We start from the raw sequence: 21,105 nt of genomic DNA, 5'->3' as shown, positions 1-21,105 counted from the left end.
TAAACATTAGTAACTTCAAGTTGTATTAACTCCTTGAAAGAGGATTACGTTTGTCATTTTAAGCATTTTCTTGAATGGTTAATAATTAAGTTTAATTTCAATTTTTCCTGCATTAAAATAATTATTTTATTACATATTTCCATCGTATATAAGAAGTACTTTCCATACAACTATTTCTATTTATCGAAATATTTACATAACCCAAGAAAACTTTACTTAAAATGGATATACTTGTACTATCTCCGTTAGCTTTTAGTTGCAACTTTAGAATATTATACTATAATACCCCAAGTTTGCAGCTAAAAGTGAACCGAAGTTTTATACTACTATAACATTGACAGTTATTTGTAGATAGATCACTCACTTTTTTTTTCACTTTATAATTCGTAGTTATTTTTCTCCCTCAGAGATATTATCACAAGCTTGTTGTCCATTGAATTGCCAAACAACTCTAAGGTTCTCTGATCCTATTTATAGATGTCCAAATTTCCCACAAAGATGGGAGAAATGTACCTAGTAAGACAAAGATGGGACATTACAGTTTTACAACTTAGATAACAACAATATACACACTAATATATGATATAAATATACAAGTATTAATTATAGGATATTTTAGCTAATCAGAATAATCTGTTATTGACTCAATGGCAGCTTAGGATTGGTTATTTAATGCTTTTATCTCTTCCTATTTTTCCTTTATATAATTGGCTAAAATTGTTCTTATTTTTATTATTCAAGTCCAAAACTTAAATATTCTTCTTACATAAAACTTTAATTTACTTCTTCCAAGCAATTCATTTCAATTTAGCTCATTCTTTAAGGTTTAAAAAATGGGTACTTATCAAAATAAACAAAGAACACTCACTTTCTTAATGCTTATTATTTCCTTAAGTGTGCTTAGCAATTCCAGAAGTTATGGAGCAGAAGAAGAAATAGCAAATTTTGTATTTGGAGATTCAAACGTGGATGTAGGAAACAACGACTATATTGTGTCCCTTGCTAAGGCGAATAATGTGCCTTATGGTATCGATTATGGAGGGCCGACCGGAAGATTTACCAATGGACGAACCATTGTTGACATTCTAGGTAAGTTTTACATTGTACAATTTCCCCAGTTCATCTTATATAGTGTTCCTTCAATTGTAAGCAAAAAATCTTGCGTGGACGTTGTCCACAATAATACACAAGTAATTGGCTTATATTCAATACAGTGACCCCTAATTATATTATAGTAACCTTATTTTTAACATAGTAACCTTTTTTAAAGCTTAAATAACCTTTAATGTTATTATGAACTTAAAGTACGTCATTATGTTGAATAGTGACCTAATTTTAACACGATCTTCATTATTTATATTGACCATTATATTAAAAATTTCATTAAAAAAATTAATCTCTTATAGCTTTTATAATGTCACACATATAAGTACCTTTCTTTTTCATTGTTAAATTTTCCTTATTCTTTTTCAGTGTTGACCATCATGCACGTGGCGCGTGATGTTGTTAAAAGGTCCTGTCGTTTATATTTTTGCCCACGTTTTCACATTCTCTCTATTTCTATCCCCAAATTTTCTCTCAAATTTCCTTCTCTTTCCTCAAAATCATGGAAAAAAAAAGAAGGAAAAGACATTTTTTAAAAACATCACATGCATGTCGTCACATGATAGTCAATGCCGGAAAAGTGAAGTCAGCGGTCATATTCTAATGTCAAGCTCCCTCCTCACAACAAAAGTAACTTATAAGAACCTTTTTCACTACTTTGAATATATAACTATATAAGGTCCTTCTTCATAAAAAAAATGAACAATTAAGTACCTTTTAGACAAATTTTACTGTATTTAAAACCATCTTTTGTACCATGCATTTGATATTTTGATCCTTTGTTATCCCGAGTTTATTGAAAATATGAATAGGCTAAACCGCGCTCAATCTTGACGTATGAAGTACTCGTATAGCAGTAGTCATTGACTCATTGACATGTAAAAATATAAGTACATTACATGTACTGGCTTAGTAAAGATATGGTAAAACATGATAAAACATTTAACTATTTATATTTATTATAATATGAAATCTTGTACATTTATTTACTAGTGTCGTTTATTTTTGACATAATTTTTTATATTTTACTTTGTGCTAGATTTAGCCCAAACACTTGGTAAATTTGGACAAAGCCCACCATACTTGGCACCAACAACAAAAGGAAGTGTGATTTTGAAAGGGGTCAATTATGCTTCTGGAGGTGCAGGCATTCTCAACGAGACTGGCTCCGTTTTTGTAAGACCACCCCTCGTTTTTTTCTTTTTTACCCGATAATTACTTTAAAAAAGGCAACAAAATTTTTCATACATTGTAACATAATGAGCGTTTCAATTTTATAATTTTAAAATAAGAAGGGTATATGTACTAATCTGTAACCATGTCACGTATGCTAGATTGGGAGGATAAATTTTGATGCGCAATAACTAGATAATTTTGCAAATACGAAGCAAGATATCATCACTCAAATTGGAGAAGTGGCAACAGAGGATTATTTAAATTTAGACTACAACTTACAGTAAGACATTCTGCAATAACTTTACCTATTATTATTTAGAACTTCATAATGACAACTTAACAAAAAACACCCTCATATTTAGTAAATATTCTTGTCATTTCATATGTTATATAACTAAATAACTCGCACGTTACTAGTTTAAACTACACTTTAATACTGTGACCATGTACAATGTTTTTGTATAAGCTAATGTTGGTTTCATGTGATATTGAACAGAGACTTTATAATATGGGTGCTAAAAAAATATTAGTGACAAATGTTGGAGTAATTGGCTGCATACCTTACGAGAGAAAACTAAATCTATGTTTAGGAAATCAATGTGCTGCGAACCCTAATCAACTAGCTCAATCATATAATGTCAAATTAAAGAGCCTTCTTACAGAGCTAAACAACAATCTTAAGGGATCTAATTTCGTTTATGGAGACACTTACGGCACTTTTAATGAGGTCATCTATCATTACCAATCTTATGGTACGTTTTTAGATTATCTTGTAAATTGAAAACCAAAGTTGGACAATTTTATCTTTAATTTGTACATGTCAAATATTGCTAATGTTTGTTACGAAATGAAAATGTGACAGGTTTTGAGAATGTAAATTCACCATGTTGCTCGAATAATCCTTGGGATAAATCTGGAAGTTTACTTCTCTGTAGTCCAAGTGCTAGTGTTTGCTGTGATAGATCAAAGTATGCATTTTGGGATCCATTTCATCCAACTGAAGCCACTAATATGATTATTGCCAAACGTTTGATTGATGGGAATATTAGTTATATTTCACCTATTAATATTCGCCAATTACTTAACTCTTGACATTCATTGCCCTTATCAATACAATATATACAACACGCATACGTACCCTCTTACTGTTGAAAGAATTTGTGAAACAAAGGAAGTGAAAGTTTAAAATGTGTACACTTGTTTTCAATTAGGGCACTTGAAAGGTAGTTTTGTAATTAGACAGGGCTATTCAAATGTAAATTAAATTTCTTATGCAATCAAATTACATACTTGTGTAATCCATTTGATATGCTAATTCGTTATTGAATTATAAGTGCTCTTGGTGACGACTTGGTTGATTTATGTATGTTTAACTAGATGAAGCCCGTGCGATGCACGGTTTGTTTGATTTTTTTTAAAATAATTTTTTTTTTGTATTTATGAGCCTAAAATTTGTTATATATTTAGATAAAATTCCTAATATTAAAAGATAATATTTAATATTTAATTAATTTAAACTTAAAAATCTCATTCACCAATTTTGCTTATATGGCATTTAAATTATTTAATTCTAAAAGAAATTAATAATCTCTTATTTAATTGGCTACTACTAAGATTTATAATCCTACATGGCACGCTGAGAAAATTAGATCCTACGTGGCTCTCTAAAAACTTGGGGAAAAAACTCCCCTTTATATATATATATATATTAGATTGTTTATCAAACTTGGTAATAAACTACTTTGTAAATATAGCCAGTTAGAGCATGTCCAATAACGTTAAACTAATAGTTAAATTAGCTTGTCATGCCACAATTTTTAGCTAATTCTCTTTGTGGCTATTTTGTACCCCAATGGTTAGCTACTAGTTTATTAATTTAATAAGATTGACTTTGTCAATTAGCTTTAGAAATATAATTTTTTAATATATTACTCTCTAAAATTTTTGGAATCTGTTTGCTCAAGCAAATTTTATTTTTTTAGCTCCAATGGTCAAGCTAGTAGCTAGAGACTTTTGAAAATTGCATGCAAGTACCTAGATTGGCTAGATATAACCATTGGAGTTGCTCTTATGAAAATAATAAGCTTATAAAATCATTTCACATTTGATCTTGATGCATGCAACGGGTTGGATACATTTAAAATGAATTTTTTTCTATGGAGGCGGATGCACGATGCTCCGTGCATCCGTTTTCTCTTTAAAAAGCGGAATGAACATTCCGTTGTTCAGTAAAGAACATACAATTGTTTTGTAAAAAACATATAGCTTTTTCATAAAGAACATCACATATAGTTGTATTGTAATGAACATATAGTTGTTTTATAAAGAACATATACCTATTTGGTAAAAAAAACATCCAACTTCACGTTCTTTATATATATCTAAAGAACAACCGTAATATTAATTAAAAACATGATAGTTAGAGGTGATCAACTTCGGCCCAACCCGATCCGGCCCAACCTGATCCAACCCGAAAATAGGGCGGGTTTAGACAAGCCTAAAAATGCATTTTTAGTTAAAAAAATCCAATCTCGGCCCGAAAAAAAGCCGAAAAGCCGACTACATTTTCCGGGTTTTTTGGACACGAGATATTATGTTATGGCCCAGCCCGACCCGAATTTTTTATCACCTTTAATGATAATATAATGTAATGAACATTATATTTATTCAACCACCCTAATCTAAATACAAAATTCAAAGAACATTTTAAAAATAAACAATTAACATATGTCACAAATAAAAGTACATTATTCTGACAATCAAAGAACATGAAGATAAAGAACATTATTTAACTACACGTTATGTTCTTTACAATTTTATAACATGTTCTTTGCACTTTAACGAAATGTTCTTTACATTTCTATACAATGTTCTTTACAATTCTATAATATGTTCTTTTCACTTAAACTAAATGTTCTTTATATTTCTATGCAATGTTCTTTCCGTTTTTTTTAAAGAGATGCACCATGTGGATCGTGCATCCGCCTGCACGAACCATACATTGCATTTAAAACCTCATTATGAAGACAACAACCATCTATTCCCCTCCTCCTTCAGACCAGCCCCGCCCCTTTATGAAGACCAGCGACCACCCCACCCTCTTCCCCTCCTCTTTCCGACCTTACCAGCCTCTTCCCCTCCCAAATCGACCTCTGGCAACCCCCTTCCCCTTCCGCTTACATTTGCGATGATTCGACCCCCACCCCTTCTACACTACCATTCTAAATCATTTCATCATGAAACCATATATTATTTCAAACCTTCTGTTTTTGTCCTAATAACTCAAGAAAAATTAGCTTGATTAAATTGCTAAACTCACTGGCGGATCCACATTGTGACCCGGGGGGGGCACGTGCTACCCCCGAAAAAAAAAACTGTTTATAAAAAAACCTTCCTGCTAAATACTCTTCATTTGAATATTAATTAAGTATTAAACAATGCATGATTTGGATGAAAACAGAACCTGCCTCAGCGGTACAAAGCAAGTCATTAAAGCTTCCTATGAGTGCCATGGGGTCAGCGGTTTGATTCTCCCTTACCTTTTTTTTTTGGTATTTTCTAAGTCTTTGTTTTTCTAAAAAAAAAAAAAAACTACAATATCAATGCTTTATTTTTTTTTCCACCCCAAAGATTTTTCCTCTTTCTACACATTTATATTCAAATAGATTAGATAAAAAGACTTCCATCAAAATTTGTATTTTTTTTCCAGATTACTTCCACTTTCTTAGTTTCTTGACATTTATGTTAAAATACATTAGATAAAAATAACTCCCATAAAAATTTGTTCAACAACAATAATAGTATGAAATATGTATAAATATATATAGATAATTCGTCCGTGAAGAAAATTAGTAATATCTTATTAATTTGACTAATTTTATTTGATTGTAATACGAAGTATACATTTTGATAACTAGCATTGTGTACATAATTTTACCCGTGATAATAACTCATAGCAAAATGTATAGATGGTTGAAACTTGATGGTAACATTTTATACAGAATCGCAATACATTATGCAAAAACTTTAACTTGATGATTTATTACCCAACTTAAATTTAGTTTGAGTTTCAAGTTCGTAAGTGTATATTGGTTTTTTCCCTTTTATTTTTCTAGCGTGCGTTTAGTGCTACCCCTAGTTCGGAATCCTGGATCTGCCACTGGCTAATCTTTCTATACTTCTATTTCGCTGTTGTTATTAACTACGGAGTACTACGTATTTGTGAGGTGTTACTTGAGACTGGAAAATAATCCGTGGTGGTGGACGAGGGTGGCGTTTTCATGGCTGGGGGGTTCACTGCTGCCTGCTGGTGGAGGTAGGCTACGGTGGGGGTTCACGGGGGTGGGATGTAACATGTAAGGGTAAGTTTTTTTTTTAACTAAAATCAATCTTTTAAATATAAAAAAAAAAAAACAATTACAAAGTGACACGCATCACTCTTAATTTATTAAGCACAACCGGTTTTTCCCTATTTATGTTAGTCGGTTAGATGTATGCTAAAGGTCATTTTATTACAGAATAATCAAAAAATCGTTTTATTTTTGGAAAACCTAGCAAAGGTCACAATATTCCCGACAAATTTTTCTTTTTTTAAATATGCAAAAGGGGGATTAAAAAAGAAAGGTTAAATGAAAAATTAGATGAGGTGACATGTGATATTGGTGCGAAAAATAAATTTTACATGTGGCATGATAGAAATGATGGTTTGTGTATTTAAATACTCCGTACAACAAAGTGTAGATATAGATTATATAGATGTTTTGGGTGGAATATGTTGTTGAACTAATAATAATAGGGGTGTGAATGAATCGAGGCGATCAAAACTAATCGGGTTCAAGTTTGGTTGAAACTCGTTTATGTTCGTTTAATTAATAAATTAGTTGAACTTGAACAAATTTTAAAGCTCGTTTAATGATTGAACTTGAACACAAATTCATAATACAACTTCTTTATTTATGGTCACGCGCTACTCGTTTATTTATGTTCATGAATTTGTTTTTTTATTTATATTGTTAATTTAACTTTTGATTTAGTAATTAATATTTGATTATTATGCTAATTTTGAGATTTTTAAATGTCAAATAAACAAAGCTCGTTTATTAATTAGAGAATCGCGTTTATTAAGCTTGTTCATGAAACGACTATGAAATGTTCATTTAATAAATGAATCGAGTTGAACATATTGTTGAGCTCATTTGAAAACTCGGATCGTGCGTGCTAGAACTCGCTTAAGTTTGAACATATTTTTGAGCAAGATAGTAATTGGCTCGACTCGGCTCATTTACACATGAAGATAAACATAAAATTACTAAAGTGATGAGAGAATAAAGCAAATAACTATTTTTAACTATTTCAACACTCTAATGAAATATATCCAATACAAGCTAAAGATATAAATGTAGCAAATATTACCCAAGTTTGGTTGTCACCAAAACTTAAAGATGATAATGACTTATCTCCACATCCAAGTAGTGTTTGGATTGTGTTTTGATGTTGTTCGATGAATCGATGGGAGTATTGTTACGCAAATGTAGATTGTACGCTACACAAATTATCAAGTGTTTTCGGAAAGGACTGTATATATATATATTAGGATAATTTGCCAATTACTACTGCAAGTTAATACCACTTTGTAAATTACTACCGCAAATTAAAAAAGTTGTGAATTACTACTGCAAAAAATTTTAAGATGTTACGATTACTACCAAACCCTCATTAAACCCAACTATGAGGTCATTATATCCCTTTAACCCGTGATTGACCATGGTTAAGGGCTTTAACCAACCCCCCCTAAAAAAAAGAAAATGATTTAGGGATATAATGACGTCATGGTTAAGGGCTTTAACCATGAGTTAAAAGTGATATAATGACGTCATAGTTGGGTTTAATGGGGGTTTGGTAGTAATCGTAACATCTTAAAAAATTTTGCGGTAGTAATTCACAACTTTTTTAATTTGCGGTAGTAATTTACAAAGTAGTATTAACTTGCGTAGTAATTGGCAAATTTTCCTATATATTATATACTCTATGACAGATCAAGATGTATGTTTGAAATTGTACTAGCTAAAACGATGTGCTAGAGACTTCATGTTGCCAAAAGAATTTAGAATGATACCTTAACTTGCAAGTAATTATTGGAAAGATCAAGACATGAAAGAGCATGCAAAATTTTCAAATAATACACTTGGAAGTTGACCTTCAAGTTTATTACTATGAAGATCAAGATTTGAAGAGAAATTGTTATATATATACAATATACTTGCACTCAGGTAGGTGCACGGTCCATTCAAGGATACAATTTCTCATTTAGATAACGTGTTTATTTAATCATCAAGAAAAACTAACATTGAGTAACTAGGCATGCATGAGTACGAGTGTGGATTCCACTCACATTGAACATCCATTTAATCAATATTGATGATAATGATGAATCATTCATCAAATTATTTTCATAAAGCCCAAGAATAATAGAAAGGGTAACCTTTTATTTATTTTTGAAATATAGCTGGAAACTAGCATAGTGCACGTGTGATGCACGGTTTATAAATCAAACTATTAAACCCGTAGGAAAAATAAAAATAAAAACAAAGGTAATTCATTTACTTTTAAAGGACTTGGTTACTAATGGTCAATAAAAAAAAAATTAAAGGAACGTAATTTGAACAATATTTTATGTTATTTGAATTTCTTTTAATTTTTTATAATGTTATTTTATTAATTGAAAATAATTGAATAATACTCCACATAGCTATATAAGAAGTGGACTAATTTATTTATATCTCCCGTTGAAAAAAAACTAAAATTTTCTTATCATACCATCTGCATCAGTAGCTACAATCAATCTAATATATACATGATTTATTTACCCGTCGCACTCATTAAAACTATAGACACAATAATAACCTTATATTTGACCTACCAGAACATATATTTTCCTAAGTTAAGCATTGTGCCAAAAACTATATATTATATAATAGTCATATATATAACCAACAGCTGATTAAATATAGTATATAACACAAATACTTCGTATATAGGTATGGATACTAATCTGATAATTTTATATAAATAAAATATACGGAGTATATATTACTAAAATTTATCCCTACATTAATTATAAAATGGTTAACAAAACTCTTATAATAGTGCATGGACATTTATATATCTAAAAATGTTCTTTTAACATATATTTTCCCCCATTTAATTTTAAAGCCTTAAAATTGTCTCTTGAATTCGCTAAATTGATTTAAAAGCTTATGTTTATTTCAATATTTAAAGCCATTTACTATTTTCATTTCCTTTTGTTTTAATTTATCTATTTAGAATTTATTAGACTATTAGGTTTCAAGATTGAAGTCAATATCTTTTTAGCATACAATCACTAAATCAAAGTCGCTCAACTAAAGTTTTGGACATTGCATAGCTACACAACATCCAACACATTTAATGATTACATGCAAATAATTTTAATAAAACTACGTATTCGATATAAGTTATTAAACAATTTAACTATATATACATTTTGATAGGTTTATATCTTTCATATTAACAAAAATTTACAAATGTTATTATTATATTTTGAAAAAAAAAATTAGACTTTGGAGTTTTGTATAAGATAGATAAAGGATAAGTTACTTCCCGTTATATATGCATTGAGTTTTGGGTGTTCTATCCGGTTCACCTTTTGGACTAATCCAGATTTGAGGATCTGTTCTAGGCTATTAGGTTCCACTCCCCTTCCGATTGTTATTGCAGGGGAGCGAACACAGGTCCTCCCTACCAAGTGTACTCTCAATCACCACTACACCAATAACTAAACACTTTGTATGGAGGACACGTGTTATAAAATATTATATTATATGCACATACTATTATAGTTAAAAGTATTATTATGTATAAAACAATATAAATTATTGCACACGATTGTTGTATATCTAGTATAGTACATGAGCAATGCACGATTTTTAAATCAAAATGTTAGTTTTTCTAAAAAAAATTCATAAGTAATAGCATTGTTAATACGAATATTACAATTTAAAGCACGAGTAATAGTTATAATACATTTTATATCTATCCCTTTTCCGTCAAATGTCTAATTCAATTTAACTTTTATTCTTCTTGTTTTGATTGGTTATTGGTTCAGTTTTTTTTTTTTTTTTTTATTGCAAGAAAAACAAAAGGTCATTGTGAAAGACGTTGTATAGAAAATGAAAGGCCGATTAAAATTAAATTTATGTTCAAGATTATGTATTTTTTTTCCAAGACAACATTTCGGCCCAGCATTCAGTATTTGTCAAGGAGCACAATAAACGATAAAAGTAATTTTTGCACTATTTTGTATCTTTATCAAAAACTTTTGTATTCATCCGATTACTTGAATTGAATTTAGGATAATTTGTAAACTATTTTGGGTAACTTTTATCAATAAAGCATAAATAAATAACTTTCATTCATTACCGGGTAGCTTTTATAATAGGTGCACAATATTTTATTGTACATCTGATTTTTTTAAATGTTTGTATTGATTTTATAATTGACGTCAAACTAAATTCTTATCGATTTTATTTAATTTTAATAAAAAAAATATTAGTCTTTCAAAATACAAAATATTTGTTTCCTTAATTATGCAATTTTAATCATATTGCTTCAAATTAGTTATTATTCTTTAACTTGACTATAAATAAAGATTGGAAAGACTTTATGGATTATTTGTAGTATTGAAAAGTATACATTTATTATAAAAAAATTTAATCAATATTTATGTTAGGAAATCATGTAAATCTTATGCATGTATAGAAACTTGCTTTTATTGTTTGAAGTTTAACAAAAATAACTATGCTTGAATATGTAAACAATAATTATATAGATATATTTAATACTTAAGATAAGCCAATGAGAGAGTGACATTTGTCATCCTCACATTGAGGCACTTGTCTTTTAGTATAATATATAGATAGATAGATTCTGGTTTTTTAGTTTGGAAAATTCAGTAACCAAATTAAGACTGCAAGAAGATTGCTTGGAATGTATTGAGATAGGAATATATTGTGATATGATATTATGAGAATAATATCATATGAGATATGATTGTGAAAAGATATATGTCATATATTATGATACATTTATGAAGTTAAGATAATTAGGAATATTAGGGTTAGATATTCCTAGCTATTGTCTATATATATTGTAATGTGATCGAATATGAAAGATGGAAAAATACAATGAGAAAATACATAGAACTATTTTCCCCAATATTTAACATGGTATCAGGAGCCTAGGGAGATCCTGGGATGAAAACACGAGAGTTCGTGTGGGAGAATGAGAGAACCTTAAACACGAGAGTTTGTGTGAGAGGAGAGAATGAAAAAAAACCCTAAATCACGAGAATTCGTGTGAAAAAGAGGGAAAACCTTAAACACGGGAGATCGTGTGAGAGGAGAAGAAAAAAAATATGACGGGTTCGAAATGAAAGACGTTCTTGTTGTATTGATTGATGGGTTCGAAAAGAATGGCGTTCTCATCAAGTGAGAGAATAAAATAATCTTAAACATGAGAATTCGTGTAAGATGAGTGATTAATTGCACGCATTATTCATTATTGCGTTCAATATAGTGAGATTGTGAGAGTTCATAATTTTTTTTTTATAAGTATACGTTATTTTCATAATTAACGTATAATAATAGTGTGAGAATTAATTGTGAGAGTTCACAATTAAATTTTTTGTTTTTTTATGAGGAATTGATTTTTTGTAACCATCTTTATCATAGTGAAATTTGATGATTTTAATGAAGATGAAGAACGTGGTATGATCATGTTCAAGTTCAAGAGGATTGTTTTTGTGATTATTCGAAGGCGGATGATTACATATTGCGGCTTGATGACATGATGCAGATTTTATTTTTTTGTCCAAATCGAACGTTTCGAAATCTACACCTCCGACTTGAGGGAGTGTATTGAGATAGGAATATATTGTGATATGATATTATGAGAATAATATCATATGAGATATTATTGTGAAAAGATATATGTCCTATATTATGATAGATTTATGAAGTTAAGGTAATTAGGAATATTAGGGTTAGATATTCCTAGTTATTGTCTATATATATTGTAATGTGATTGAATATGAAAGATGGGAAAATACAATGAGAAAATACATAGAACTATTTTCCCCAATATTTAACAGAATGTTTATACAATTTTTTTTTATTCCAAAAGAAAAAAAAAAAAACAATGTTATAGTAAGACATATAACTAAATGGCAGCTTGGGAGTTGATATTATAGTCTATCCGAGGACATTACAAGTTTACAACATATATGTACAACAATATATACACTAATATATTATATAAATATACAATTTTTAATTATAGGATATTTTAGCTAATCAGAATAATCTGTTAATAACTAAATGGCAGCTTAGGAATGGATATATGATGCTTTTATCTCTTCCTAATTTTTCTCTACATAATTGTCTGAAAATTTTCTTATCATTACTTGTTCAATTATAAAACTTAAATATTTCATATTAGTTACAAAAACTTTTTTTTTCCCAATTATATTCAATTTACTCATTATTTAAAGTTCAAGAAAATGGGTATATTTCAAAATAAACAAATAACACTCATTTTCTTGATTCTTATTATTTCCTTAAGTATGCTTACCAATTGCAAAAGTTATGGAGCAGAAGAAGAAATAGCAAATTTTGTGTTTGGAGATTCAAACGTGGATGTAGGAAACAACAACTATATTGTGTCCCTTTCTAAGGCGAATAATGTGCCTTATGGTATCGATTATGGAGGACCGACGGGAAGATTTACCAATGGACGAACCATTGTTGACATTCTAGGTAAGTTTTACATTGTACAATTTCTTCCGTTCTTATATCGTGTTCCTTCGATTTTAAGACCGTCTTATTCTCCAAAAACCTCTTGTCTTCACGAGTTTATTGGAGAAATGAGTAGGGTAAGGCTCAATCTCCGACTTATATCATTAATCATTGATACATACACACATTTTTTTTTTCATAAACCCCCTTTTTTTTTGCGAGTTTATAGAAAAAATGAATAAGGTAAGGCTCAATCTCAGACTTACATTAATAATCATTGATATGTACAAAAAAAAAAATTCATGAACCCCTTTGTTTCGCGAGTTTAATGAAAAAATGAATAGAATTAGGCTCAATCTCTGACTTATATTCATCATTTGTTTTTTTGACGGAGACTTATATTCATCATTGACATAAAAAAATAAAAACATCTTTTTAATTATTATTTTTTTTACTACCATGAATCCGATCCCTTGTTTTCCCGAGTTTATTGAAAAAATGAATAGGCTAAACCGCTAAGGCTCAATCTTGACGAATGATGTACTTGTATAGCAGGTCATTTGAAAAATATTATCGGTTCATTATTTTATGTTATAAAATGGCCACAATTAGTCTTAATTATCTACAATGTAAATATAAATTTCAAAACTTTTAATCCAACATAAAATAAATATTTTTTGAGAAACTATGAAATAAGAATAAAATTTACATAAATGAAATTAAAAATTTGATAAATAAAAAATACGTTGATAATACTATTTAATTACATTAATAAAGTAATATAATTAATTATTTGGAAAAAAATCTTTCAATTATAAACTATATAATCATTTAAACATTATTATGATAGTCATATTTCAAACGACTACAATAAAATTTCAAAAAAACATCAGTATATTACATGTACTGGCCTAGTAAATAAGTATGGTAAACATATGGTAAAACATTTAACTATTTGTCCATTTATATTTATAATATGAAATCTTGTACATTTATTTTTACTAGTGTCGTTTATTTTTGACATAATTTTTTATATATTTTATTTTATGCTGGATTTAGCCCAAACACTAGGTAAATTTGGACAAAGCCCACCATACTTGGCACCAACAACAACAGGGAGTGTGATTTTAAAAGGGGTCAATTATGCTTCTGGTGGTTCAGGCATTCTCAACGAGACTGGCTCCAGTTTTGTAAGACCACCCCTTTTTTTTTTACCCGAGAATTAAAAAATGCGACAATTTTTTTTTCATACATTGTAACATAAAAATGGACGTTTCAATTATATAATTTTAAAATAAGAAGAATATATGTACTAATGTGTAACCATGTCACGTATGCTAGGTTGGGAGGATAAATTTTGATGCGCAACTAGATTATTTTGCAAACACAAAGCAAGATATCATCACTCAAATAGGAGAAGCAGCAACAGAAGAGCTAATGAATAAAGCCTTCTTTTCAATTGTAATTGGCGCCAATGATTTCCTCGCTAATTACTTAGTTCCGGATATTATCAAAGGCCATCTGTCGATGACGCCTGAAGCATTCATAGATACCATGGTATCTAAATTTAGACTACAACTTACGGTAAGACATTCTGCAATAACCTTATCTATCATTATTTAGGACACACATTAAGTCAAATTTAAAGTAGTAAAGTAATCTTAGGGTGCATTCTATATTTCTATTCACCTGATTTTTACTTATCTGAACTTAATTATCTGATTTTATTTTAACTTATCTTAACTTAGTTGAGTTTATCTGAACTAATCTGAACTTATTATTAGCCGTTATTATAATTAATTTAAGTTATAAATTGAACTTGGGTAGCCCTGATTAACCCTTATTACAACTTATTTGAACTTATTTTTCCTAAACTTATCTTATCTGAACTTATTAACCCTTTTATGAACTTATTAACCCTTATATGAACTTATCTGGAAATAAGGTGAATAGAACCGGACCTTTGTAACGAGTAATTAGAAACTAACCCCTCTTCAATGGTGGTTCTACAATGTTTTCTTTAAAAGAAGTACCAATCTATAAACCTATACTAAAAGCAAATCCTTCCATGACACTTGTCATGACCTTGTGAAAAAATTTCCCGCCTTTTACCTTTTTTTTTTCCTCTTTTTTTGCAAAATTTATAAGTAAACTATTTATACCTTATGATATTTTCTTTCCACTTTAACAATTATATTTCATATATACTCATTAAAATATTTTTGAATATCTTTTATATACTTTATGTAGTATTTTGTAATATTATTGTCAAAAATAGTTAACAATCGTGCATTGCACGGGATTTTAACCTAGTTTAAATCTATCTATAACTAATACTAAAATAGCAACCGCTGACATCATTCTATCCTAAAAGTAGACACATGTTAGGTTGTTATTAAAAAATTTCCCTCCAAAAGTATTTATGATGTCATCATTTACTGAATTTTATTTTATTTAATTCAATTTTGGTAAGCTATATTATTATTAGTTTCAATTTCCGAAAAGTGGTCTATTCTCTATAACAATAATACTTTAATTTTTCTTTCTCATGTACTCCTTTTATCATTCATTTTTTTATATGAGCTCTACTTTAAATTAAAATTTTTTAAAAAGTATTTGATGTTTTTTTAGGAAAATGTTATACATAACACTTAGGGCTACATATAAGCATTAAATTTACACTTGAAAATCGTAAAAAGTTAAAAAATCATCAAAATATAAACATTAATAACACTGATTTACGAGTGTTTTTCTCATAAATTCCTAATTTTATACAATTTCCAAGAGTATATTTAATGCTGATATATAACCCTTAGGGCTACATATAACATTGCCCTTTTTTTAAAACCATATTTGATGTTTGTTTTGAAGATTTTTTTTTTTAAATTATGGTATGAAAAATAAACAATTTTAGAAATTTTTATTTGTTAAAATCGTGCATCGCACGAGTGAAAATTTTATAGTAGTCATCTGAATTATGACTACCATAATGTTTTAATGATTATATAGTTCATAATTAACATATTTTTTCCAACTAATTAATTATATTACTTTATTTTAGGTATAAAATAGTATTATCAACAATTTTTTGATTGATCAAATTTTTAGTTTCATTTATGTAATTTTTATTCTCAGTTTATAGTTTCTCGAAAAATATTTATTTTATGTTGGATTAAAAAATTCAAAAAATATATTTGCATTGTAGATATAATAAGACTAATTGTGACTATTTTATAAGGTGAAAAAATAAACCAATCATATTTGTATATCATTAAAATAATAAGATAGTCATTTTTCAAACGACTACTGTAAAAGCATCCTCGCACGAGAATAGTCTAGTTTATTATTATGACAAGGTGGGATGATCCTATAACAGTTATAATTTTTTTTTTAAATGGATGGTTTAATTAGTTGGTTTTTGAATTTCCAAAATTAATTATTAATTCTGTTTTTATTTTCCTAATTAATTTATTAATTTTTAATACAAAAAAAAAACGATTCTAATTAGTTGATTTAAGCATTTAAAAATCAAGCAATCACAGCCACTATTGTTATATATTTAACTAATGCATGACCTAGTGTAGGAGCACTAGGCCTTTTGGCAAATAAAGTACTTTTTTATAGTAAATTTGTTAAAATAGTATATACAGAGTACAATGTAATATATTATATCATTAACATCGACTTTAATTCAACTACCACATAATTCACGTAAGTTTTTTTATTTTTAATAAATTGACATAAAGAAAACCGAACAACCTAAAAGTTAATATACTAGTCTTTCCATAAGATACAGCTAAATAAATCTCATATTACTCGTATAGTCCTACTAGTTTAAACTACATTTTTCTACTGCGACCGATTACTAATGTACAATTTTTATATAGATCATCATCACTTAAATGCTACTTTTGTACGAGCTAATGTTAATTCATGTGATTTTGAACAGAGACTTTATAACATGGGTGCTAGGAAATTATTAGTGACAAATGTTGGAGAAGTTGGTTGCATACCTTACGAGAGAAACGTAAATCTATGTTCAGGAAATCAATGTGCTGCGTACCCTAATGAACTAGCTCAATCATACAATGTCAAATTAAAGAGCCTTTTTACAGAGCTAAACAACAATCTTAAGGGATCTAAGTTCGTTTATGGAGACGCTTACAGCATTTTTAATGAGGTCATCTATCATTACCAGTCTTATGGTACGTTTTTAGATTATCTTGTAAATTGAAAAGTAAAGTTGGACAATTTTATCTTTAATTTGTACATGTGAAATATTTCTAATGTTTGTTACGAAATGAAAATGTGACAGGTTTTGAGAATGTAAATTCACCATGTTGCTCGAATAATCCTTGGGATAAATCTAGAGGTTTACTTCTCTGTAATCCAAGTGCTAGTGTTTGCAATGATAGATCAAAGTATGCATTTTGGGATCCATTTCATCCAACTGAAGCCATTAATATGATTGTTGCCAAACGTTTGATTGATGGGAATATTAGTTATATTTCACCTATTAATGTTCGTCAATTACTTAACTCTTGATATTCATTGCACTTATTCATACAATATGTACACCATGCTTACGTACCATCTTACTGTTGAAAGAATTTGTGAAACAAAGGAAGTGAAAGTTTAAAATGTGTACACTTGTTTTCAATTAGGGCACTTGAAGGGTAGTTTTGTAATTAGACAGGGCTATTCAAATGTAAATTAAATTTCTTATGCAGTCAAATTACATACTTGTGTAATCCATTTGATATGCTAATTCGTTATTGAATTATAAGTGCTCTTGGTGACGACTTGGTTGATTTATGTATGTTTAATTGTTTATCAAACTTGGTAATAAACTACTTCGTAAATAAAGCAAGTTAGAGCATCTCCAATGTTAAGCTAATCGTTAAATTAGCTTAACATATTACTGTTGAAAGAACTTTGTGAAACAAAAACGCTTGAAGGGTAGTTTAGTAACTAGATAGGGAAATTCAAATGTAAATTTGTTATACAAATTATGTAATTGTGTAATCCATTTGATATGTTAATTCGTTAATATTGAATTATAAGTGTTACTTCCTCTTGGTGACGATCCGACTTGGTTGATGCATGTATGTTTATCGACCTTGCTATTTACTACTTCGTAAATATTATGCCAGTTATAAAAATAAGCATACAAAACTACAAAATCATTTTACATTTGATCTTGATGTAACACAACGTTATGGATACATTTAAAACTTTATCACGAATATGTCATAATAATAATAATAATAATAATAATAATAATAATAATAATAATAATAATAATAATAATAATAATAATAATAATAATAATAATAATAATAATAATAAGTGCATAGAAGGTAACCTAAAAGCTCAACACATTTTTTAATCCTTCTAGAAACAGTAGGAAAAAAAATATATAAACATAGAAATTTCTAGTGATATTTTTTTAGACGGGAATTTCTAGTGATTTTTACAATGTCAGACTAACCCCGTTCTTTAGAGCTGCTCTGCTCTGCTAAAATCAAATCTGCTCTTCTCTATTCTGCTCTATTTTCAAATAATAATTACAATAATAATAATTAATATTCAATAATAATAATTAATATCGTATTGATGATAATAATTTATTATTTTGAATAATTATAATAATATTAATATTAAAAATAATTTTAATAATTATTAATATTAATAATAATTAATATTTATTTTTTTTGACAAATAATTAATATCTATTAATCATAATAATAATTAATAATAATAGTTATCATTATTAATAATTAATAATTTAAACTATTAAGAATTAATATTTAATAATATTATTAATTAATAATTTCTAATAATTATAACAATTCTTTCAAATAAATAAATAATAATAATAACAATTAATAACAATTTCTTTTATAAACATTTGATATTAGAATCACATTTTGTAAAAATATTATATGTATGTGGGTATTGATTGTTAGTTCATTGAGTTAATCATTATTACTCCTCATTAAATCGTTTTATTTTAAAAATTTTGTGCAATAAATATAAGTAAACCTATTATTATAAGTAAATCTTCTTTGAGGATAAATTAAAGATCTCTAACTTGAGACAGTTACATGCTCCGATCCTTACAGCATTTGATTAGAAAACTTAATTTATACTCCGTATTATTATTTCAATGTGGTACTCCCTCCGTCCCTAAATTACATTCCTCCTTTCTATTTTTGGTATTCCAAAATTACATTTTTCCCTTCTATTTTTGGTAAGTTTTTTTTTAGTAAATCAACTCTCTTTTTCTATTTTATATATAATGATTCCTCACTCATCCTTACCTAATCTCACTCATAATCCTTGTGCCAAATTACAATGAATATGATTGGTTAAAAAATTTCAATTAGGAGCATGTGATTGGTCCTTTTTTTTTTGCAAAAGATTGATGACATGTCATGAATAATAACTAATCTATCTTTGTACTTCTCATTGCATTATCTAATTATTGTTATTTGTTTCTTTCCTCCTTAATTCCCGTGTAAATTTCCAAAGAGAAATATAATTTAGGGATGGAGGGAGTATTAATTAAAGAGGAGCAAACTCCCAATACTCGCATATATATCGACGTGCCACATCAACAACACCATTCTATAATAGAATTTTTTTTTTTAATAATTATTTGTAAATCTCTCAATCGATGAAGCTAACACGCCTCATTCTATTGGGAAAAGGGAAAAAATTTATCAAATGAATTTTTTTTGTTTTGTTTTTTGGAATGGCATCAAATGAAAACTTAAACACAATCAAATGAATAGTTAGTTGCACATAAATCGATATTTCTTTATACCAAAAATGTGGCACTTAAAGTTAATTGTTTTGCCAATTTCAAGTTCAATCAGGATTTCTATGAATTAAAACCACGCCCTAAAATCTTAATGGTACATTTTCAACACGCAAATGGAAGAAAAAATTTAATGGATGACCACAAACGGAACCCTAACGAAAACACCTAAGTGGTAACAAAATAAAAATAAAAAAAAAAATTTAAATTTATACTTCCCCGTTAGAAAACTTGCACTATTCCCTAAAAAGGAAATGTCACAATACTTGCAACACACTATAAATGGAAAGTTACTTTAGGAAAAAACTATACTATTTCCCTTATTTAAAGCACATGGCCCACTAAATTACACTCCTAAGAACCACTCATCCTATTTTAAAGTTTATTATATCAGGTAAACCCCACCTTTCTTAATTACCGCGCTAAAGGGTGTGTTGTATTTAAAAGAAAACGGAGGAAGTATGTTTTTATTAATAGTAAAATGAAATTTTAAATATGTAACAAAAGTGAAGGTAGTGCTTTTTAGTGGTTGTAAAAATCAATTTTTTTTTTTTAAAAAAAAGACATATATTAGGGTTTGTTTTCATTGACTGAACTCAGTTGAACTGAACTGAACTGAACTGAACTGAACCGAGCTGAACTGAAATGAATATTTTATAAGAGAAGGAAATTAGGAGCTGAACTGAACTGAACTGAACTGAACTGAATTGAGATGAACTGAACTGAACTGAACTAAACTGAACTGAACTGAATTGAACTGAACTGAATTTCAACGTAAGAGAACAGGCCCTTAAAATCTCTTTTTTTTTGACACAAAAATCTCAAAATTTGATACTAGAACCTTAAAATATGATATTAGAAAGTCAAAAATTCAATTTACTACCTCCGTTTCATATTATCTGCAACTAGACATTTTTCCTCTCTACTTTATGTCAAATCGTTGCAAATAATATGTAACGGAGGTAGTAAAAGAGTTAAAATCTGATGCTCCCAGACTCCCACCATTCCTAAATAATTAAAAATCAAACTTGGCAGTTGGCATATATGTTAATATACTATTTTGACCTTATACTTGTACAAATTTAATATTACTCCTTTCTGCTTTCATATTATATTTTAACATAATTGTGTCATAATGTTATGTACTACTTATTACAACAATAATTTTATTTA

General features: G+C 28.4%; 1 protein-coding gene and 1 pseudogene across 1 annotated transcript; both read left to right on the top strand.

Annotated features, from left to right (window-relative positions):
- Positions 1-833: 833 nt before the first annotated feature.
- LOC110689491 lies at positions 834-3,372 on the top strand (annotated as a pseudogene).
- Positions 3,373-12,874: 9,502 nt separating this feature from the next.
- LOC110689489 (GDSL esterase/lipase At4g16230-like) lies at positions 12,875-17,654 on the top strand. The gene is made up of 5 exons (XM_021866275.1): positions 12,875-13,130; positions 14,169-14,299; positions 14,451-14,693; positions 17,059-17,314; positions 17,425-17,654. Exons 1-5 carry the CDS (start codon positions 12,875-12,877, stop codon positions 17,652-17,654), a joined length of 1,116 nt encoding a protein of 371 aa, XP_021721967.1.
- Positions 17,655-21,105: the final 3,451 nt, after the last annotated feature.

This window comes from Chenopodium quinoa, unplaced genomic scaffold (assembly GCF_001683475.1).
Source record: "Chenopodium quinoa cultivar QQ74 unplaced genomic scaffold, ASM168347v1, whole genome shotgun sequence".
In the NCBI taxonomy this organism is placed as follows: Eukaryota; Viridiplantae; Streptophyta; class Magnoliopsida; order Caryophyllales; family Amaranthaceae; genus Chenopodium; species Chenopodium quinoa.
This window is presented reverse-complemented; position numbering and strand designations above follow the sequence as displayed.

Bases quoted from the DNA above. Each gene is read 5' to 3' on its own strand.
- LOC110689489 (XM_021866275.1), top strand. From the start codon at position 12,875: ATGGGTATATTTCAAAATAAACAAATAACACTCATTTTCTTGATTCTT. The intron at 13,131-14,168 runs GTAAGTTTTACA...TGCTGGATTTAG, and splicing joins AACCATTGTTGACATTCTAG to CCCAAACACTAGGTAAATTT. The intron at 14,300-14,450 runs GTAAGACCACCC...CACGTATGCTAG, and splicing joins ACGAGACTGGCTCCAGTTTT to GTTGGGAGGATAAATTTTGA.